Source organism: Vombatus ursinus, unplaced genomic scaffold (genome assembly GCF_900497805.2).
Source record: "Vombatus ursinus unplaced genomic scaffold, bare-nosed wombat genome assembly UNPS02014945.1, whole genome shotgun sequence".
In the NCBI taxonomy this organism is placed as follows: Eukaryota; Metazoa; Chordata; class Mammalia; order Diprotodontia; family Vombatidae; genus Vombatus; species Vombatus ursinus.
The window spans coordinates 23,110,552-23,134,660 of NW_020954723.1; the positions used below are offsets into that span (position 1 = coordinate 23,110,552).

General features: G+C 40.3%; 1 protein-coding gene across 4 annotated transcripts; it reads right to left on the reverse strand.

Annotated features, from left to right (window-relative positions):
• Window positions 1-2,071: 2,071 nt before the first annotated feature.
• LOC114030184 (zinc finger protein ubi-d4-like) lies at window positions 2,072-7,086 on the reverse strand. 4 transcript variants are annotated; one of them, XR_003567560.1, is made up of 3 exons: window positions 7,045-7,086; window positions 6,836-6,947; window positions 2,408-2,494 (listed from the first exon to the last, which is right to left on the reverse strand). XR_003567560.1 is itself a non-coding variant. In XM_027844958.1 (2 exons), exons 1-2 carry the CDS (start codon window positions 4,548-4,550, stop codon window positions 2,432-2,434), a joined length of 591 nt encoding a protein of 196 aa, XP_027700759.1. In that variant the 5' UTR covers window positions 4,551-4,572; the 3' UTR covers window positions 2,072-2,431. The 4 variants fall into 4 exon arrangements, 3 of the variants coding, with proteins under 3 accessions (XP_027700759.1, XP_027700758.1, XP_027700760.1); XM_027844958.1 differs by lacking the exons at window positions 6,836-6,947; window positions 7,045-7,086 and adding an exon at window positions 4,023-4,572 and having other exon boundaries at window positions 2,072-2,494; XM_027844957.1 differs by lacking the exons at window positions 6,836-6,947; window positions 7,045-7,086 and adding an exon at window positions 4,006-4,572 and having other exon boundaries at window positions 2,072-2,494.
• Window positions 7,087-24,109: the final 17,023 nt, after the last annotated feature.

Here is a 24,109-nt window from a genome sequence, read left to right on the forward strand (position 1 = left end):
TAGAAGAGTGGTTTGCCATTTCTTTCTTCAGCTCATTTTACAAATGAAGAAACTGAGGCAAACAGGGTTAAGTTACTTGCCCAGGGTCATACAGCTGGGAAATGTCTGAGGCCAGATTTGCACTCAAGAAAATAAGTCTTTCTGACTCCAGGCCCATCCCTCTATCCACTGCACCATCTAGCTGCCCCTAGGAAGCACTTAATAAATATCTGGTTTTTTACATCTTTTTTACTACGTGAGATCTACAACTGTAGTATCTTGTATTTTCATTTAAAGATCATTCACAATTTTTAGCACTAAAGCACAAACATGTGGATTTTCCTTTTAAGTATTTGCAAAATCCTTTAGAACTCACCTCCAAATAGAAGCTTAGCCCCTACTGGGCCCACAGGGGTTGAAAGACAAAAAGGAAGTCCAAGTGTCTACCAAAACCTAAAGGTTGTCATCTCTAAACCCAAAACGCTAGGTTCCAGATATCTCAAGAATCACCGTGCTCCAATGGTGCATACAGCCAGGAATTCACGAGAGTCACAGCACACATCTGTCAACGGGCCTCTTGGGGTTTGCAGGAGCACAAGAAGAGAAGAGCCGCCCTCACTGGTGGGGCTACTCTCAGGGGACATCTTTAAGGTTTCTTGATCTTAATCACACCAGCCTTAAGGCCGTTATCTGTGGTTCCAGCGGAGCCTAAACCAATCTTCATGAACACATCTGGCCGAGTAACAGGTAGCCCTTCAGCCAATGAAGAGTTGGGGCTCTAACACCTCTTTACTCACTGAGTAATGGGGCCTAGCACTATAAATAATAGAATGGAAGAGAAAGATCAGCACTATGACTGGAATTCATTTCCTTCTGGGGTCAGCAGTTCCTCTGGGACAAGGATGTCCAGAGAAAGGAGAAAATTCTCCTGAAGCAGCCATCAGCCAGAGAACATAATCTAGGACTTCCCCTGAATTCTTTGCGGGAGGGATAGTTCAGCAAACGCATTCTGCAGAAACTAGATAACATCAGGGGCTGTCTGAAGGTTTCAAGCAACGATTCTGCCTTTTAAGCACTATTGGAGGAGATATCTCTCAAAGGATATCTTCTCATGCCTTTCCTTCTCACCACCAGGACTTTCAAAGAAGCATATAAGTCTAATGCAATCAATCAGTAAGCACTTATTAAATACCTACCACCACGCACTATGCTAAGCACTGGGGATAACTTGATGAAAATGTCCTTGTCCTCAAGAAATTTATATTCTTTTTTTTTAATTTGATTTTTTTAAAAATTTATTTTTATTTTCAGTTCTAAGTTCTTTCCTTCTATCCATCCCCTCTCCTGCCCACTAAGAAGACAAGAAATATGATACCTGTTATATATATGAAGTCATGCAAAACATATTTCTGCGTTCCATGTTCAGGGTAGGGGAGAAAAAAAATGAAAAGAAAAAAGAAACCTTCATTTTGTACCCTGGATCCATCAGTTCTCTATCTGGAGGTAGATACCATTTTTCATATGAATCCTTTGGTATTGTGGTACTTCATTGTATTGATCAGTTACTGAGTCTTTCACAGCTGATTCTCTTTACAATATTGCTATTACTGTGTGAATGTTCTCCTGGTTCTGTTCACTTTGCATCAGTTCATATAAGTCTTCCCAGGTTTTTTCTGAAACCATTCCTTCACCATTTCTTGGAGCACAAAAGTATTCCAAAGGAGTTTAGTTTTCATAAGGAGACAAGAGTACTCATATAAGAATATACAGAGTAGCCGCAAAATCAACATAAAGTCACTTGGGGGAGGGGGCACTAGCAAAGAGGGAGGTCAGGATAGGCTAGGTAGCATTTGAGCTGAACTTTGAGGGACACTAGGGATTCTAATAAGTGGAGTTTTATGGCAGGCCACAAAACTAGAAATAGATGATAGAATGGCACACAAATGGACGAATGTCTAATACAATGGTGGTACTATGCTAACCTTTCACCTTCAAACACCTGTCAACAATGGGATTTGAACTCACAAACCTAAAGAAGACAGAATTCCTGAGTTGTTTTTGTCCATATAAAATATTTATTGCACTAATGTCTGGAGTACACGAACTTAAAAAAAGACACTTCTACTCCAATGCAACAGTGAGATAAGTCCTCCCTTAGGGCCAAGCAGGAAAGGTTCCCCAGAGAGCACTGCTACGTATTGCTTCCGTGCTCTGCCCCTCTCCCCTGCCAGCTTCAGCTGGCAGAAGCCTGAGGAATCAGAAGCATTGAGCCGTTATCAGTTGCTAGCAAGTATCTGAGGGGAGGAGGGGTTTCTAGTGACTCATCTGTGACCCAGGAACTTAGGGGCATTGGATTGGGGCTTACTGGATTCCAATTCACTTTAGGACTGCATGTCTAGGTCAGGAAGAGGAAGAGCATAAGGGGGATGCTGGAGGCTGACTTTGAGTAGAGTTAAAAAACAGGCTCCTTATCCGACATCTCCTGAAGCTCACTCTTCTTGAATGATCTTTCTCCCTACAAAACAAAACAAAACAAAACAAAAAGAATTGAGGAAAGAGAATGGATGTACAAACCATCAGGGAAAGGAGTCAGGCTGCAGCTAGCACCAAGTTACCAAGGTGACTGAGAGCATCATGCCAGACTCCTAGCGGGCAGAAAGAGTTATGGAGACCTTCCCTGAAGGGATGTGAAGGGAAGGTGGGAAAGAATAGAGGCAGGAGAGGAGCCAGAGAGATCTCTTGGCTTTCCCAGCTCACTCAGCCCCTTTCAGATGCCCTTAGAAAATTCTCCTTTGCCTGGTTCCTCTACGAAAGACGGGCAAACCCTAAAAGTAGAGTGCACAGACCTGGGAAAAAAGAAAGCTGCACACCAGCTCCAGTGTCGAGGGCACAGCTCAACTCTCTAAGAAGCAGGCAGAGTGAATGTACTTTATGGAGAGAAAGAAGCCAGGGCCCAGTTTCTCCTAGGGGCAGTAGGCCTCTCCCAAATACAGGATCAGTGTTGCCAGCTCAACTAACCAGCTGCCCCAAATAATATGTCACAACCCTCCCTGAGGCTGCAAAAAGGGAGAAAGGAGAGGAGATATTGTAAAACAAGAGGAAGACAGAGCCTGGTGCATTTGGGGAGGGGGGTGGAGAATGAGGGTGGGTGGGCTTCAAGAGGAGTATCTGACACACATGCCTCTCCTTCAACCAGTCCAGACACAAATAGCAACTTCAGTTCCCTTCAGCTCCTCCCACATTGAGGGGCTGAGACAATACATATGGTAGCTTCTTTATGGTTACAGAAGATTCTCAGAGGTGCTGCAGATATTGCAACATTTAGTAGGTCTTCACCGCTTGCCACCCTTCATTCAGTAAACATTTTTTAAGCACCTACTATGTGCCAGGAACTGTGCTAAGTGCTGGAGTTTGGGGGAGGAGGGTGGGAGAAGGTAGAGGGGAGGTGATAGAGAGGTCAAAAGTGAATCTGATAGAAACCAAAGAAATGGAGATCCTATAGGTAGGTTTTGGAGCTCAGAGCTGCTCTGTCCTGCAATCAGACAGGCAGAGAGTACTGATGAGGTCTGAATACCAAGGCTGATTCAATCTTAAAGTTTGGGGTTGGGGAGAGGAGAACAAAAGGAGAAGTCAAGGGAGTGGAATGAATTATTGAGATGAACTGAGGGCAGGAAATAGCTGCAATTGAAGAGGATCCCAGCTCCTCAGGCTACCCTGCCTTCTCACCCACCTTGAACTTCCCACCCCACCCCCACCCTGGGAATCAAGTAGTACTTAGGCAGGTCATTTCCTCAAGGTCATGGGTTCTTCAGACCTCTGAAGGACAGGCTGAGAAATACTCCCTGTTCTGGCCTTCCTCTGCTGAAGTGGAATGAGCATGGTGGTAACCCAGACCTTGGCAATTCTTATATCGCTTTTAATGCACTCTGGCGAGCTTTTAAAATATGATTTTGTTCAAAACTACTGCCACCCACAAAGGGTTTGTCCCCTTTAGGACAGAAGCATCTAGAACTTCTTACCACTTACTGGAGGTTGCTACTCACACCTTTAGCCTTGGCTTTGCCCCTGCCCTGCTTGGGTTTATCTTCCTCGTGGTCAGCCACCCAGACCTCATCTTCATCCTGGAACTCCAGGGTCTGTTTCCTTGCCCCGCTGGTGGTCACCTGAGACCCGCCCAGGCGATCATCATCAGCCCCGGCATCTTGCTTCCCTAGGATGTTAGTGCGAACCAGGGCCCTCGGGCTGTTTCTAGCCTGAGCAATTAGGCCCTTTTTCTTCAGAATCCCCTCCGCGTCTGGTTTGGTGGATGCCAAGAAGAGCGTGATGTCTTCAAGAAGGTGGGCCTGGCGTTTTTTCTGCCAACGCCGAGAAGGATAGGAATAGCACTGACCCGGCGCCAGTCCCGGACCACGATGTTGCTTTTCCATCCAGATGTAACTGTTACTCTGGGCCACTCCGGTCTGAGAGTCCAGGAAGGGCAGGCGTTGATGGCGCTCGGCACATAGACGGGCATTGTAACTGTGACACTCGTCGATGGCATCTTTGTAGCTCTGTTCGCTAAGGAATGCCATCTTCCCTTCAACTAAGCGTCTCCGCGTGTCCTATCGCTCGGGAGTCTGGCCCCTAGCTAGCATCAAGTAAGCAGACCCACCCATGCCCCGCCCCCTCTGCTCTTCTTTCTCTCCTGCCCCAGGTCAAGAGCAGGTACAGGTACTTAATACATGGAGAGCTTTCACTACTTTAATTGTTCTGTGATCCCATCAGTGTAACTCCTTCCAATAAATGGATAAATGAATAAGCATTTATTAAGCTCTTACTGCTTGCAAATTAAAGTAAGATAGTTCTTGATCAAAGGGGCTCACATTCTATTGGGAGAAGACAAAACATATAGAAAGTGGGTGATCTCATTAGCTCCCGTGGGTTTAATTACCATCTCTATGCTGATGATTCTCAAATCTACCTTTTGGGCCTCCTTCACTCTGCTGACCTCCAATCATGCATTTCCAACTGCCTTTCAGACATCTCAAACTGGGTGTCCCATAGACCTCTTAAATTTAGTATGTTAAAAACAGAACTTATTATCTTTACCCTTATATCACAACTACCTCCTCCCTTCCCTATCCTTTTAGTTCCTCAGGCTAGCAACCTAGGAGTCATCTTGGACCCCTCACTATCTCTCACCTTTCCTACCTCTCCTATTGACAAGCTGTAAACAAGGCCTGTCAATTTCACCTTTGCAATATCTCTAGAATACGCCTTTCTCTTCTCTGGCACTGCCGCCACTCTGGTGCAGGCCCTCATCACCTCATGTTGTCTTTGTTGTTGAGTCGTTTCAGTCATGTCCAACTCTTCGTGACCCCATTTGGGGTTTTTCTTGGCAGAGATACTGGAGTGGTTTGCCATTTCCTTCTCCAGCCCATTTTTACAGATGAGGAAACTGAGGCAGACAGGATGAAGTGACTTGTCCAGGTCCACACATCTAGTAAGTGTCTAAGACCAGATTTGAACTCAGGAAGATGAGTCTTTCTGATTCCAAGCCCAATGCTCTATCCTCTGTGTCACCTAGTGGCTCTCATCACCTCATATCTGGACTATTTCAACAGCCTGCTGGTGGGTTGCCTGCCTCAAGTCTCTCCCAGTTCCAAAATCCATCCTCCTTTCAGCCACTGAAGTGCTGGTCTGATCCTGCCACACCCCTACTTAACAAACTCCTAAGGTTTCTTATTGCCTCCAGGAACAAATACAAATGCTGTGCTTGGCCTTCAAAGCCCTTCAAAACTTAGACCCCTCCTACTCTTCCTGTCTTCTTACTTACTTACCTAACTCCCCAACATGTCCTCTTGGATCCAGTGACAAAGGGCTTCTGACTGTTTCACAAACAAAACACTCCATCTCCGCTCCCAGCATTCCCTCTGGCTGTCCTTCATACCTGGAAGGCTCTCCCTCTTCATCTACACCTACCGGCTTTGCTGGCTTCTATTAAGTCTCAATGAAAATCTCACATCTTACAGGAAGCTTTCTCATCTCTTAATTCCAGTGCCTTCCCTCTCTTAATTACTTCCTATTTATCTTGTATATAGTTTGCTTTGTACATATCTGTTTGCACACTGTCTGCCCAATTATCATAAGCTCCTTGAGGGCAGAGGCTGTCTTTTGCCCCTTTTTGTATCCCCACAGAGCTTAGCACAGTGCCTGGCCCAATAGTAGGCACTTCGTAAATTTTTATTGATTGATTGATAAAGGTGACATCATAGCTATGTCTTTTCACCTTCTGTGATTCTTGTCTATATCCTCCAATAGATCCTTTACTCCTAGTGTGGGCAGTCATGTGGTACAATGGAGAAAGAGTGCCAGGCCTGGAATCAGGAAGACTCATCTTTGTTAGTTCAAATCTGGCCTCAGATATTTATTAGCTGTGTGACCCTGGGTAAGTCACTCACCTCTGTTTACCTCAGTTTCTTCATCTGTAAAATGAACTGGAGAAGGAAATGGCAAACCACTCCAGTATCTTTGCTAAGAAAACCCCAAATGGAGTCACAAAGAGTTAGAGCCCACTGATACGACTGAACAACAACCCCCAGTGTAACAGAGGTCTTTCTCTAGAGTTTCCCCTCTTTTGATGAATTTCAGCTCAACTCTCTCATTCTGATTATGTGACTTGCCCACTCTTTTTTCCCATCATACATCTTGTGGATGATATCTTTTATGCTACTTCTAGTGTACAGGTTATTTTGCTAATATGTTTATATCTCTATATGAACCTTGAGCTCACCCACAGTACTGGTTCTTTAGAAATGATTCACAAACATCTAATGTCAACAGGAGAAAACTGGCATTAAAAAATGTATTTTTGTACCAGGGGGCATGTTGGAATCCTTGAAAATACTGAACAATTTCCCAAATGCAATTCAGTCTTCTCTCAACCTTTTAGTTAATCGTGACTCAGATTCATGGTCCATATGCAGTACCTATAAAAGATACAAATAATGATAGCTGAATTTCAATGTGAACTCAGCCAGTGTATATACCTTCAAAATTCATATGCTCCTGAGATGAATCTCTTACCTGTCCTTCCTCTTCTCCACCTCCTGGCTTCCCTGGCTTCCATCAAGTCTCAGCTAAAGTCTCACCTTCAGCAAGAATTCTTTTCTAGTCCTCGTTAATCCAAGTCAGTCAATCATTAAACACTTATTAACTGCCTACCATCTGCCAGGCACTGTTCCTAAGCACAGGAAATATAAAGCAAGCTAAAATACAGTTCTGGCTCTCAAGGAGAGCAGAGGGAGATTAGAACTACACAATTATGTACGAACAAGCTATCCACAGGATAAATTGGAAATAATCAATGGAGGAAAGGCACAAGAATTAAAGGGGATCAGCAAAGGCTTCTTGCTGAAGGTGGGATTTTAGCTGGGACTTAAAGGAAGCCAGGAAAGCCAGGAGGCAGAAATGAAGAGGGACAATATCCCAAGGCATGGAGGACAGTCAGTGAAAATGTCCAGAGTTGAAAGATGGAGTGTCTCATAACACTTGTGGCACATTTATTAGAACATGGACAAGAATCACAGAAGTGAGACAGCATAGACAGGATGTCACCTTTACTAATCTTCCACATGTGTTGTCTCCCCCAATAAAATGTGACCTCTATTAGGATCAAGGCCTGTCTTACTTTTTTATTTGTGTCTCTAATACTTTGCCCATAGTAATAAGTTCTTAATAAATGCTCATTCATTCATTCATCCATTCATTGGAGGGAGTACTGACATAGATGGAATCAGAGTAATTAAAGTACTGAACTATGTTCTCCAATTGTCAGTCAATAAACATTTATTAATGAGAGAGGCCAGTGGCACTGGGTCTGTGTATGGTGTAAAAAGACTAGAAAGGGGAGGGTTGGAGTAGCAGGTCAAGAAGAACTTGGAAAGCCAGAGGATTTTATATATTTGATTCTGGAGCTGATAGGGAACCACTGGAGTTTATTGAGTAGGCTCAAGGGTGGGGAACCTGCAAGATCACATGTGGCCCTCCAGGTCCTTGGGTGTGGCCTTTTGGTTAAGTCCAAGTTTTACAAAACAAATCCTTTTATTAAAGAGATTTGTTCTGTGAAGTTTGGATTTAGTCCAAATGCTTTAATAAAAGGATTTGTTTTGTAAAACTTGGACTTAGCCAAAAGGCCACACCCAAGGACCTAAAAGGCCACATGTGGCCTTGAGGCTGCAGGTTCCCCACCCCTGGTAGGGGATTTTCAGGGTCCTACCTATACTTTAGGAAAATCACTTTGACAGCTGAAGAGAGGATAGACTATAGTGAGCCCAGACTTGAGGTAGGCAGACTCATCAGCAGACTATTATAATAGTACAGGCACGAGGTGATGAGGATCTACAGTAGGGTGGTGGCAGTGTCAGGAGAGAAGTGTGAATATTCAAGAGATGTTAGGAAAATGGCAACAGATTGGATATGGGGGGGGTGGGAGAAAGTGAGGAGTCAAAGGTGATACCAAGGTTGCCAGCCTGGGTGCCTGGAATGGTGGTGGTATCCTTGATAGTAATTGGGAAGCTAGGGAGAGAGAAAGGTTTAGGGGGAAACAGTGAGTTCAGTTTTGGACATGTTGAGTTTAAGATGTCTACTGTATGTACAATTCAAGACTTCTATTAGGCAGTTGGGAGACGTGAATCTGGACAACAGTGTAGAGGTTGGGACTGGATAAGTAGATTTGAGAATCATCAGCATCTTCCTTCTGAGACTACCCCCAATTTATTCTGTATACTGTTATCCTTTCCACATTGTGACTTTCCCCATCACAGTTTTGATATATTGTGGTGGGCATAAAAAATTAAATGAGAATTTTGGGGGAGTTTTGTGGAAGACGCAGATTACACATGTTGGCCAGCAGATAACACAGAAAAAGCTTAGAAACTGAGAAATGCATAAAATATATGTGTAGTATTGTATAATATCAACATATTTTATTTTTTAACACCATAATAATTCAGACTTCTCTGGTAGGAAGGGAGGGTTCTCTTCTAAGGTGTGGGATGGTTACTTTTCAGCTTTTTGTTTACATTTCAATATCTCTGCCCCTTATGTCCTTTAATCCTGTTTAAGGACAGGAAAAACAGGCACACCTTACATATAGAAGGGGAAGGTGCAAAGAGTATCTCTGGATAATGGGGTGAGAGAAAGGCATAGATTTTATTTATTTTTCCCTGCAAATTCTTGTGTGCTGAGCATTAGGCAAAAGAATTCCTGGCAGTATATTTAGGGAAACCATATGGAAATACATACAAAGTAATAAGAAGTTGGTACCACCAGACTGACTAAGGGGACAATAATGTCTGGGGAATTGTATTGATGGTATTAAAGCACTTTGTGGCCTGGGGGCAAGTCCATTGTCTCTACTCCTCTCCTTGCTCTCCTAGCCCACCCCAGTGCAATGGAGCTACCTGAATAAAGAGGAGGCATCTAGGTGGCCCAATGGATAGAGCTTCAGGCCTGGAGTCAGGAAGACCTGAGTTCAAATTTGGTTTCAGATACTTACTTATTACTTACATATGACCCTGGGCAAGTCACTTAACCTCTGTTTGCCTTGTTGTCTTTCAAATCACCAAAAATGATATCTTTATGTCGGAGTCAATGTGTGTCTGATTGTGGCTGATCAGACCAGTATAAACTCAGAAGGCTCTACCACAGGTTGAACACAAATAGTCCATATGAACATTTGGAGTGGAGATGTCTCTAAATTTACTCATCTCATGTTTCATTTGAGCTACTGAAACACTGCTTTGCTCATAGGGCACAGCACCTTTTTCGATGCGGGCACACCGTGCTGGGTGATTCTGTGTCAATGTCTCACAATCAATTCCAAAGTTCTTCAGTTTTTCAGAGAGACCTTGAGAGTGTCCTTGTATTGCTTCTTCTAACTTCTATAAGAGTTCTTGGTAAATTAGTCTTTTAAGCAAACTCATGCTTGCCTTAATCTACTGGAGAAGGAAATGGCAAACCACTTCAGTATCTTTGCCAAGAAAACCCCACGGACAGTATGGTCTATGGGGTCATGAAGAGTTGGACAAGATTGAACAACAACAACCTTAACAGAGAATAGGAAAAAGTTTGTCAACAGCACAACTGATTCCATTTTGTTTTAAGCTTCCATTTTGAGATTGAACTATTCTGAGTAAGTTGTTTTTCAATAATAAAATAAGTGCATATGTGATATGAGATAGTATGTTTTTAAACATCTGATAAACATATGTGGACCTTTTAATAAGACATATGACCAATGAAAAAATATTATAAACATCTTTATCAGTAATTGGAAAATAAACTACCAATCAAATTATGTGGGGTAAAAGCTTAGAAACACCCAAAGCTAAAAATATATATATATATATATATATATATTTTTAAAAACCACCTGGAGCCCTATCCATCAACCTACTCCTATAGCATGACTAAGACTGGCTCTTGTATTCCCCACACTTGAATCACAAACAACCTGTGTTGACTTGAGGATAGTGAGATACCCAGCCTCCAGGGGGGTGGAAAGGGAACCTTGTTGAGTTTGGTATGAAACTCATCAGGAATCTCTAAGATTCAAGTTAGTGGGTTTTTTGTTTTGTTTTGTTTTGTTTTTTGTTTTTTGTTGTTGTTGTTGTTGTTGTTGTTTTTTTTAGAGAGGGTATTGTTTGCCTTCAGGGCAGCTAAGTGGCATAGTGGAGAAAGTGATGGACAGCAAGTCAGGAAGACTTATCTTCCCCAGTGAAAATCTGGCCTTAAACATTTCCTAGCTGACTAGGGTAAGTCACTTAATCCTATATGCCTCAGTTTCCTCATTCAAATGAGTTGGAGAAGGAAATGGCAAACCACTCCAGTATCTTGGCCAAGAAAACCCCAAATGTGGTCACAAAAAGTCGGACATGACTGAAAACAACAGAACAACAGTTTGCATGTTTTGATTAATAAAGTTTGATTATATGCATTGAGAAGTATAAGTGTAATTAGTGTTTCAGCCCACTAGTAGAAGGAACAATAAATTGACCATACAAGCACGTGGTAAGTTATTTGACTCCAGACTCAGAGTTCTTCCCCCTATTTCTTGCTGCTACCCAAAACAGGTAGCAGAGTTCTCGTCCTTTTTCTGCTGGTTCCTTCCTCCTCGTCTACAAACACGTCCACTTCCCCAAATTTTTGAAAAACTTCCCTTTGATACTGGAATCCTTTCAAACTCTCATCTTATATCTCTTCTCCCCTTTATGGTACACTTCTAGAGGTAATACCTTATGCTTTCTGCTGCCTGTCCTCACTGCCCTTTGCCATCTGGCTTCTGTGACAACTGCTCTATTGAAACTGCTCCCTCCAAGTAGCTCCCACCAGTGACCTCATAATTGCCAAATCCAATGATCTTTTCTCAGTCTTCATCATCTTTGACCTTCCTGTTGTTTTGGACACTTACTGACACCCCTCTTCTCTTTCCCCCTTTCACCATACTTTCTCTTTTTTTACCTTTTGTGACACTGCTCTGTCCTGGTCCTCCTCCTACCTGTGTATGAATAATCATTCTTGGCTCCTTAACTGGTTCATGTGCCTCTTCTTGTCCCCTCAAGTGTGGGAATCCCCCAAGACTCTCTCCTTGGACCTTTATTCTCTTTTCTTTCTACAATGATCACCCTTGATGATGTCATCTACTCCCATGATTAACTCTATGCAGATGACTCACAAATCTACATCTCCATACCCTGAGATTCTCAGTTCTTTCCCCCTAAGTTCCAGGCTCACATCTCTAATATGTGCTAAACATTTGCACTTGGATGTCCTGCTCTCACCTAAAGTAACCACTTCCCATACTGCACTCATCTTCTCCACAAACCTGACCTCCTCCCACCTTTATTATTTCTATTGGTGGTATCATCATTCTCCCTTTCATTTCAGAGTCATCTTTAACTCTTCCCTCCCTTCAGGCAACTGGGGGCCATCTCCAGTCATCCAGATGACTCCAGAGGAGAAAGTGAGATTGGTGACTTTGCACAGCCTTCCTTTCGATCTAATTCACTTGTAAATCATAGCAATACCTTCCTGAGGTCATGGTTCTCTTCAAGAATGAAGGACAAATAACAACCCCTCAGGCAGCTAGGTGACTCAATAGATAGAGATCTGGGCCTGGAGTCAGGAAGACCTGAGTTAAAATATGGCCTCAGACATTTACTACTTACCTAAGCATGGGCAAGTTATTTAAACCTCCATCTGTCTCAGTTTCCTCAACTTTAAAATGGGGATAATAACAGTACCTGCCTTTCCGAGTTATTGAAAGGATCAAATGAGACAATATTTGTAAAATGCTTTATCAACTAACAATCAATCAACTTGTTGTTGTTTGTTTGTCCTTTGTTTTTAAAGAGGACCAATGACATCACAGGGTGATGTCTTGACTTGTATCTGAATTGGATTTGAGGAAGAGTTGCACAAAATTGTCAGCTTCACTCTCTCTTCCAGAGTCATTGAAGTCCAGTGGAAAGACAAAAATCAGGATGACTGGTGGATGCAGTGGATGACCTTGGCATCTTCTACATCTGACCAAGCTCTAAGTTCTTCATGTGCCTGCTTCAGCCACCTTCATGGCTGTTGGAACAAATTGTTTTCATCTATCCATTCCACCAAGGAAGTCTTCAGATACTTGGGGCAGATATCTCCCTAACTCACCGACGCGTTTAAGGGCTGTCAGTTACCCTCAGCCTGGTTTAGATTATCTGCCAAGTTGGTTTTACTGGGCATGCTTCAGCTTCTTGGAGTCACAGATGAGAGTTGAGTGCCAGGTGGATACCAAAGATGGATGAGCAGCCCTGAAAAGGGCTTAGCAAGCCCCGACTCCAGAGGTGCTAGTCCTCCCTGAATACCCCATATACCTCAATCAACCAATAAACATTTATTAAATGCCTGCTCTGTGCCAGGCACTGTGCTAAGTGCTGAAGACTCATAGCACACAGTGCCTGGCATGCAGTAGGCACTTAATAAATGCTTGTTTCCTTCCTTTCACCCTTTACCTGCTATAGCCAATCAGTTGACAAGTCTCATCAACTCTCCATCCAGAACCTCTTTTATATTCATTCTCTCCTCTCAACTCACACTGCCATACCCCAAATGAAGCTTCCACCATCTTTCACTTATTCTATTGGAAGAGTCTCTAACCTGATCTCCCTGCCTCCTGTGTCTATCTTCTCTAATCCAGCTTTCACAGATACACAAACATCAAGTGCGACCAAGTTGTACCTCTTTAAGCAATTTCCTATTCCCTATAAAATGCAAATTCCTTACCCTGGAATCAGAAGACTTCTAAAATTTGGCTCCATCTGCCTTTCTAGACACCTATCAAATTATTTACATTCATTTTCTTTATATGCTACCCAAAGTGGACTAGTACCTCCAAGTACTAACTAGGAGGACCCGAGTTCAAATCTGGTCTCATTCACTTACTAGTTATATGATCCTGGGCAAGTCACTTAACCCTGTTTGCCTCAGTTCCTGAGTTCAAATCTGGCCTCAAACATTTACTAGCTGTGTGACCCTGGGTAAGTCACTTAACCCTATTTGCCTCAATCACTCATCTGTAAAATGAGCTGGAGAAGGAAATGGCAAACCACTCCAGGATCTAACCAAGAAAACACTAAATGGGGTCACAGAGAGTTGATCATGACTGAAACAACTGAATGACAATACTATCTTCTGATACCTCCTGCCTCAATGCATTTAAGCCCTTGTCTAGAACAAATTCCTTCCACATCTCTGCCTACGAAAATATTCTCTTCCTTTAAAGTCTAGGTCAAACGCCATGACCTCCATGAAATCTCATCTAATTCTTTCCCTCCTCCATCCCCTCAACAGGAATTTATTTGTTCTTCCTCAAATTTCTTACAGCATTTTATTTGCCCACCTAGGTGTTACAGTGGGTAGAGTGCTGGACTGGGAGACAGGAAGACCTGATTTCAAATCCTGCCTCCGACATTTACTAGATGTGTGATCCTGAGTCAGTCAGTCACTTAACCTCTCTGAGCCTCAGTTTCCTCATCTGTAAAAAGAGGATAATTATAGACAATAAGCCAAGGTTATTGTGAGGATCAGTAAATATGTACAAGATAAATATGTGTAAAGCACATTGTAAATCTGACACACAAATGCCAGCTGTTATTATCTTTCCTGTCTTTATTACATTATATTTCACTTCATCCTTATTTGTGTACATATTTATCTCTGCTATTTGATAGAGCAGGGACCATTTTCATCTTTGTTTATTCAATGCTGAATATACAATAAATTTCTATTGAATTAAATTCGATTATGCAAGTAAATGATGAACTCCTTGAGGGTAAGGACCATGCCTTATCTTTCACTGTGTCTTCCTGAATTACTAGTACTGTGCTAGATACAGGGTAGGTACTATAGGTACTTGATGTGTACTTGGAAGCCACGCCCTGATTCTTCTGTCCTATCTCTTTCAGGGGAGACAGACTTACTGTGGGAAAAGAATCCTCCCTTTCCTTTCCCATATAAAACTCAAGAGCCACCCCAGTAACATTCACATGATATTTTTGTGATGGTAAATTAGGTCATCTTTTGTCTCAATTTTTTTTTTGTAAATTTTAAAATTTATTTTATACTTAATTTTACATTATAATTTTATGCTTAAATTCAAAATGAGAAAAAAACATTGCTATGTACACAGCAGAACATAGGAGGGGATTCAATATAAAACAATAAATTTCATTTCAAGAAAACCTATATAATAAATATTACACATTGTTTTCAAAGCTGCCCAGCTTTTCTTTGCTTCCTTCTAGGTTTTCTTTTTCTCTCTGCTGTGTACTTTTTACTTTACTTTTTTTCCCCTTCTTCCCCTCACCCCGCACTCCCATCCTAAAGAAGGTTACAATTAAGTGCATATATGTATATATACATATGTGTATATATACATAGATATTTATAAACATAAAACATATATACACATATACATTCATACACATATATGTAAGACTGTACTTTGCATATTTCCACCTGTCATCTGTTTCTCTGAAGGTAGATAGAATCTTCCTTTATAAGTCCAAGTCTTACCATGTTTTTCTAAATCAACTAGCTCATTATTTCCTACACCACAGCAGTATTTCAATCACATCCTGAGAGATTGTCTATGAAAGTTTTTTTCCCCCAATTTTCCGTATTCCTTTTATTCTTGGCTGTATAGGTTTTATTTATACAAGAAAAATTTAATTCAAAATAATTAAAAGTATCCATTTTACTCTTCAACAATGTCCTCACTTTATAATGTAGTTTAAGTTCTGATACTGCTGAATCTGCTTTTCATCTTTTTCCCCTATTTTCTTTGAAGTTTCGGACCTTTTGTTCTTCCCTATGAACTTTGTTGTTATTTTTTCTAACTCAGATAATTTTTTAGTGATTTAATTGGGATGGCTTTTGTCTAAATTCTTACCTAGCACTTAGTCATTGAATGGGTGTTGCCTCAGGCAAACTGAGACCTGAGCAAGACCTTAAGACCAAGACCAAGATCATCTACTATATTCTGGGTCATCTCCAGTCATGTTGACTTTTGTTTTGCTACAAGACTTTGATGACTGGAAGAGAGAGTGAGGCTCAGGACTTCAGCTCTGCCTCACTTAAATCCAATTCACTAACAAGTCAAGAAATCACCCTCGCAACATGGTTGGCCCTATTGGGAGAACAAAGGACCAACAACAATAACTCTACCCAGGGAAAGAAAAATTAATAACTAGAATGTAGGTCATCATCATTACATGCATTTTACAGATAATATTACATGTATTTTACAGATAACACTAATAATAACCAGAGCTCACATTTACATAGTCCTCTGCATTTCACAAAGGTCTTTCCTCACAATAACCTTGTGAGCTAAGGAGGGCAAGTGGTATTATTCCCATTTTACAGACAAGAAAACTGAGAATCAGAGAGATTGAATAATTAGTCCAAGGTCACACAGATAATACCAATATTCAAACTCAGGTCTCTTCTGACTGCAATTTAGCAGTCATTCCACTACACTCTGTTGTGAAGGAACTGAGGGACAGAGAAAGACTATGGAATCATCAAGGAAACTCATGGAAAGCAAGGGAAAAGAGGAAGGTTGGGATTTGAAATCTTACCTCCTAAGTCTCTGTCCTTTGTTTTTTTTCCATTGATTCTTCTGCCTCTCAGAAATAGGTGATATCTCAAACTTTAAATATGCTAATAGCATATCTTAACTGATTTCTAACATAGCACCTTCACCTTTGACCACCTTCCCCCTAACTGGTATCAGTCTCCTCCTCAAACTGAACTTCAACTGGATCTCTCATAACCCTATCACTCCTTACTTTTTGTCAAATGTTTACGTACACATGTCATCTCCTAATCGGTACAGAAGATCACCCCAAGTAAAAACCTGTTTTTGTCATCCATTTGCTTCCATTTGGAACTTCCCAAAATATACTTGATATTTTAGTTGGGGTGAGAAGATTCAATTCCCATAATGCCCCTGGCAGCTAGTGCTAAGGTTATGCGAACACCCAAGGGAAGGAACCACTTAGCAACAACATAACCTGTGGCAACCTTTCCTCCAAATTCCTACAGCCATAAATGAGTACTTCTCTTATTTCTACTGTCTTTGTACCTATTTTCATCATTGAATATGTGCCTTATACAAAATAACCATTGAAGAAATATTTGTTGAATTGAATTGAATTTGTTAACACTAATACAAGTATCTGTGACGGCACCATCCCAAGTCTTGCAGGGATACAGCTACGATTACAACCTCACATTAAAAACAGAAAAGCAGAGGGCAGCTAGGTGGAGCAGCGGACAGAGCACTGTCCCTGGATTCAGGAGAACCTGAGTTCAAATCCGGCCTCAGACACATAACACTTACTAGTTGTGTGACCCTGGGCAAGTCACTTAGCCCCATTGCCTAGCCAAAAAACAAACTATAAAAGAACAATACCTTATCAAATGTTCAATCTCTAATAATAACTAACATTTATTTAAACCTTTACATACATTTTCTCATTTAAGACACACAATCCTGTGATACATTTACTGCAATTATCATTTATCATCAACCCTAATTTTTGGATAAAGAAAAATTATCCCCCTAGGACAGATGCATAAGGGGTAGCTAGGTGGTGCAGGGGATAGACAGCTGGGCCTAGAGTTAGGGAAGTCAAGCTCAAATCCAACATCAGACACTAGCTGTGTGACCTTGAGAAAGTCATTTAATCCTGTTTGCCTCAATTTCCCCATCTGTAAACTGATAAGGAAATGGCAGACCATTGTAGTATCTTTGCCAAGAAAACCTTCAAAGGGATCATGAAGAGTTGGACACAACTGAAAACGATTACACAACAGCAACAGATGGAGAAACTGAGGCCCAGAGAGGCTGTGACTTGCTCATGTTCACATGGCTTGTAAGGACCAGTGGTAGATTCTGAATCCAAATCTTCCAAAGTCCCAAGTCAAACATTCTGTCTATTTTACTCCGCTTACTCTTTATGGAACATTACAAAGATGAGATGATTATCCTTTTTCTAACTCTCCATTTTTCAATAGGCTAGACAAAGTAAACAAAAACTATCTAGTTTACTGATAGGAAAAACGGCTTACTTATGGTCATAGTGCCAAATCTGGCAGGGCTAAAATTGGAATAATCTTGGGTTGTCATTTTTATTTCTTTGTAGAGTTGGATTATAAATGTAAAGCTCTAAAAAGCTATAGAAGTCATAGTTCAACTCCTTCATTTTACAGATGAGGAAACTGAGACCCAGAGAGGGAAATGGTTTGTCCAAAGTTACACAGATAACAAAATGGAAGAGATGGAATTGGAACCCAGACCCTTTGACTCCATAGCCAGCTTTGTTTTCACTGCACCACTTGGTTTTCTCCTGGGGAGTTTGGGGAATTCATGCTCCAGAAGGATGCTACATAAGCAATTATCATACCAGCCACCATCTACTTTGAGCAAATACTGGGTCTAAGACCAAAAACACTCAATGCCAGTTGTGTGAAAACCAAAAGAACCAAGAGAAGTGTGTCTGGTATCTAGCACCATCTAGTGACAAAATAATCACTTTCCATGAAACACAGATCTTTTAAGGTCACCCATATACAATTTAAGAGTGAGGTATAAAATACGCTATTCAGAGAACCCAAGAGAGGCCACTTACATTTCGAGTACTTTCTCTCCGGAGGATGTGAGTACATGGATGAGATTCACACAGAATACGGTGCGTGGGCATGGTTTTAATCCACATACCCCTTGGGGGCTTATCATAAGATCATGAAACTGAAGCATCCTCAGACGATTTTGCAATTGAGGCCCTGGGCAAGTGAATTGACTTCAAGGTCACAGAAGTAATAAATGTCAGGGCTAAGATCTGTGAGACAGCAGGCCCATTAACATTTTATTTTAATCTAAAAAAGTGATCCTCTTTCTATTATTATTATTTTATTCTTTCTCAATTACATGGAAAAACAATTTTTAATATTTAGTTTTTAAAATTTTGAGTTCCAAATTCCTTCCCTCTCTTCCAGCCTCCTTGAAAAGGCAAACAATTTGGTATAGAATATACATGTGGAGTCATGCAAAACATACAAAGTGTGAACCAAGAACCCCTGGGGTCCCCAAGACCCTTTGGGAAGGGATTTTGTGAGGTCAAAACTATTTTTAAAATTCTACTAAGTTGTTATTTGACTATTAAATACTCTTCCTTTTTCCAACTACATATCTATGTAAAGCTGGATTTTCTTCTCATGTCTCAGTCAAAACAACATATCACAACAGATTGGATGCAGAAACAGATAAAAGAATTCAGCTGCCTCCTATTAAGCTAGACATTTAAGAGATTTGCAAAAATATGTAAAATAATACCACTTTTCTCACTGATTTTTTTTGTTTTGGAAAAATATAACTATTTTTCATAAAAATGTTATTTGTATGAACATGTAATGGGTTTATTATTGTTATTTTTAAATGAATGAATAACTTTTGAAGGAATTTATCAGTTTGCTATTGTTATTTTTACTTTTAAATAAATTAAGCATTTTAAAAATTTAACAGTTTTAATTTCTAATATTGAAAGTATCAATAGATATAATTCACATAAACAAAAGTTCTTTGGGGTCCTCAATAAAAAAGTTTGAGAACTGATAGTTTAAGATATTGAGACAGTTTTTTTTTTAATCTTATATTTTACAAAGAATGGCACTAGACTAGAATTTAGCAATCTAGCTGAGTGTTTCCTTCCTGTGATATATGTATAGGATAGGGAGTGGACCTGTGATGATACTGATAAACAGAACTTCTAGATGAGGAAATTCTCTCTCACAATACAGGTCAGAACCTTCTCTATTACTTACAGTTTTAAGAGATTTACCTAGAGCACTGAGAAATTAAGTGACTTACCCAGGGTCACTCAGCCATCAAGTATCAGAGTTGAGATTTCATCATTGAATCAATCAATCATTTAACAAGTATTTGTGGCACCAGGCACTGTGATTGGGGTTGGGGATACAAGAACAAAGGAAAAAACAAATCTTGACTCACAAGGAGTTAACTTTCCAATGGAGGAGATAAATGCATTTAAAATATATTCAGCACAAATATAAAATGAATAAATGCAAATACATACAAAGTAGTTAGATACAAGGTAGTTTGGGAAGAAGGGTGCTACTAGGCATTTATTGGCATATTTAAGACACCTTTCCCCATGATGTATTTGTACTGTAAGTTTTGTGACCCCTTAGTACACTGCCTTGGACTCATTCTTAACTATGTTTCAGCACATCAACATAGGGTCATGGTCCTAATTTTGCAACATCATTTTATATAAGAGTTTTAAGCTAGAGGGGACCTTGATCACCTAGATGAGGTGTATGAGACTGGAGTCTGAGATTTTTTTTTTTTTTGAACAATTGGGGTTAAGTGACTTGCCCAGGGTCACACAGCTAGTAAATGTCTGAGGCCAGATTTGAACTCAGGTCTTTCTGACTTCAGGGTGGGTACAGTCTCCATTGCACACCTAACTTCCCCTGTTTTGAAACTAGGTCCAGCCAGAGGTAAGGAATCAGGGGTTATTCCAGGCATGGGGTTATTAAGGGTATGACCTCTCCAAATGGAGACATCCCCACAGTCTCCCCTATGAAAAAATCCTATCTCCTCTAAGATAACAGATTCCTTTAACAGAAGAAATCTACAAAATGGAAACTAACCAACCACCTCCTTGAAATAAATGTCATAAATTTAGAGCTAGAATGTACATTAAGGGTCATCTAGAGCAGGGGTTCCTAACTTGAGGTCTGTGAATTTGTGTTTTGTTTTTTAAAAAAAATTTTGATAACTACATTTCAATTGGTTTTCTTTATAATCCTATATCTTTTATCTTATGAATTTGAAAATATTATTTTGAGAAAGGGCCCATAGGTGTCACCAGATAGACAAAAGGGTCCATGCCACTAATAATAATGATGGTGATGATTAATAATAATAATAGTAATAACTAGCATTTACAAAATGACTTAAAGTTTGCACAGCACTTTACAAATATTATCTCATTTTATCCTCATAACAACTCTGGGAGATAGGTGCTATTATTATTCTTATTTTACAAATGAGTAAAGTGAGGCAGATAGAGGTTAAGCGATTTGCCCAGGGTTACACAGCTAGTAAGTGATATATAATGGGCAGCTAGTTGGCCTAGTGAATAGAATGCTTGGCCTGGAGTCAGGAAGTCTCATCTTCCTGAGTTCAATCCAACCTCAGATACTTACTAGCTGTGTGACCCTGGGCAAGTCATTTAACCCTGTTTGCCTCAGTTTCCTCATCTGTAAAATAAGCTGGAAAAGGAAATGGCAAACCACTCTAGTATCTCTGCCAAGAAAACTCCAAATAGGATCATGAAAAGTCGGACATGACTGAAATGACTAAACAACAACAAAAACCCACCACATGAACTCAGAGAGGAGATATTTCTCCCATAACATCGGTTTCCTCATTTCTAAAACAAAAAGATTCTTAACCATTTTTGTATCATGGACCCCTTTGGCAGTCTGGTGAAGCCTATGTACTCCTCTGAATAATGTTTTTAAATGCTTAAAATAAAATATGTAAGATTACGAAGGAAAATGAAATTATACTGAAATACGTTTATCAAAAAGTATATTTTTTAAATCACAGGGGGCAGGTAGGTGGCACAGTGAATAGAGCACTGGCTCTGGAGTCAGGAGGACCTGAGTTCAAATCTAGCTTCAGATACTTATTAGCTGTATGGCCCTGGGCATGTCACTTAACCCTGATGGCCTCAGTTCGCACGTACAAAATCACAGACTCTAGATTAAGGAACCTCAGTCTAGTGATCAAGGATCCCTCTAGCTTAAACCTCTATCATATAAAATGAAGTTGCAAAATTAAGAAGATGGCCCTATGTTAGTGTGCATAGTTAAGAATGAGTCCAAGGCAGTGTACTTACATTACATTTAAAACTTACATTACAAATAAATCACGGGGAAAGGTATCCTAAACATACCAATAAATCCCCCTGAAGTCATAGTTGATTACAAGCTGAATGTGGGTCAATAGAATCAGGGTCCCATGGGGACACGCTGCAATCATGCATATGACTTCTCTCTTTGTGCTTTCTCTCCCTTTACCACAATTTTAAAGAGGAAAGAGATTTTTTTTCCTCCTCAATAAATTCCATCTTCAACAGGAATGTTCTGGTCAGCGTTTAATAATCAGCTCTCCCCCATTCCCCAAAATGCATTCAGGACACACTTTTCAGTTTAGTCTAGACAAATAATAAGACAATAAATTAAGTTTTGATTTTCTGAATTTGTTGATTTTCGAGTTGTAAATGCTTTCACTTAAAATTAAACAAATATCATTGTGAAATCAAGTACAAGCTGGCTCCAATACGTCCCTGAATTCTTCGGCATCAAGGTTGTCCCGGGATGGGGAGGACATGTCTTTACAAAGGGCCTCTCTTCTCTTGATTACCCTCCACCCCTACCCACCCCTCACTATTGGTGCTACCAAGAACTTTGACTCAGCTGTGAAAACTGATGCCAGTGAGGATTATCTACACTCCCCAAACACCTGCACCAAAGCAGGCCAACTTTAGAAGTGGTATTAGGAGAATGAATATTTGCTGAGCTAATGATGAGTCAATCTATGTTTCTGTGTTTTTCTCCATGAAACAATAATCCTCATCTTTGTGCAATGGATAAGTAGGAATAGTAGCTTATAATAAAATAATGTTTCTTCTCTATATAACCAATCAATCAACAAGCTTTTATTTAGCACCTACTATGTGTCAGGCAATATGCTAAGTGCTGGGGATACAAAGAAAGGCAAAATTAGCCCCTGCCTTCAAGGAGCTTACATTCTATCATGTAAGTAACTAGGGACATAAGAGATACATACAAAGTAGATAGAAGTAACCCTAGACAAGCAACATTAAATAGTGAATCAATATCTAACTGGCCTCTGATTAAAAAGGATCTGGATTCAAACTTCTAGTTTCCCCCAGATAATTTTCTAAGAGCATATAAGTAGCAAAACTATTGTAGATCTATCTTGGTAGAAGGCATTTTAAACTGATGAAGGCACTAACCTCTCCTCCTACTCCCTCCCCAGACAAAAATCTGTGTAACATTTCATGAAAGTGGAAGGGATGTCATGGCTAAAGGGCCTTGGGCTTGAATTTTGTCTCTGACAACTGCTAAGCTGTGTAACTATAGTTTACATTCTTAAAAATTGAGGACACCAAAGAGCTTTTGTTTATGTGAGTTATTTCTATCAATATATACTGTATTAGAAATTAAAACTGATAAAACTTTAATTTATTCATTTAAAATAATTCCATTACAAGATAATAAATGTTTTAATAAAAAACCCTATATTTTAAAAAAAAGAGGTGGCTGCTTTACATACTTCTGCAAATTTCTTCCACGTCTGGCTTAACAGTAATTAGCTAGATTCTCATATCTGCTTCTACACTCATATTGTCATGACATATTGTTTTGGTTGAAGTATTTGAAAAAAAAATGTCTAGTTGTAAAGGAAGGAGTACTTTAATAGGCAAATAAAACTTTCCTGTTATTATGAAAATAGGTTTGACCTCCCAAATCTCTGTTTTGGGGTCTCCTAGGGGTCTGTGGAACCATACTTTGAGAACCACTGGTCTAAGACGATAAATCATAGGTGAGTTGTTCATCTGAATGGAAAGGATGAGTTTCCACACCCAGAGTTCCTCATACCAATGAAATCACAAGTTCTGATGACCACCACCACGAAAAATTAGAATGTTTCATGGTTTGCAAAGCGCTTTTCTTGTTTGGTTCAGCAATGCAGTATAATCAGAAGACTAAGATTCTTCCCTTACCATCTCTGTGGCCTTGTGGAAATCTCTTAATCTCTTTAGGCCTCATCTGTAAAACGAGGGGGCTGAACTAGCTGATTTTGAAGGCCCCTTCCAACTCCAAAATTCTATGACTCGATGCCTGGCTTAAGAAAACTCAACCTGCTAACACTTTTTCAGTTTCTGTACCCAGGGAAGAACCCAAGGAGGGAGAATTTGGGGGAAACCCCTCTACCCAGCTTGGCCTGAAAGCCAAGTTCAAAAAGAAATAAACAAATTTGCTCTTTACAATTCAACAAGCATTTATTAATTGCCCATTTATTCAAAGGTATTGTGCTACATGTTAAAGATACCAAGAGAGCTGCTACTCAGTCCTTATCTTCCAGCAACACAAAGATATTCAGTAATAACTGTTCACATTTACTAAAGGCTTTAAATAAAATGACCAAAACTCCCTTAGGGTTTGGCTGGTCTTACATGCCTCTCAAGAATGTGGGTGGGCAGGTAAAAGAGACAATGACTTTGACCCCTGGGCTGAATTTTCTCTTTTGTATTTTCCCCACCTACTCATGTTGGAAGAAAGGAACTAGGTTGTAACTGGAAAACTAAAGAACTCTAAACTACCCCCCTCACCCCCCACCCCCGTACACAGTGGTTTGGTAGTTTGGGGGCAAATAGCTTAAATATGGATAATGAACCCCTGGTAGTAAGGTGTCACT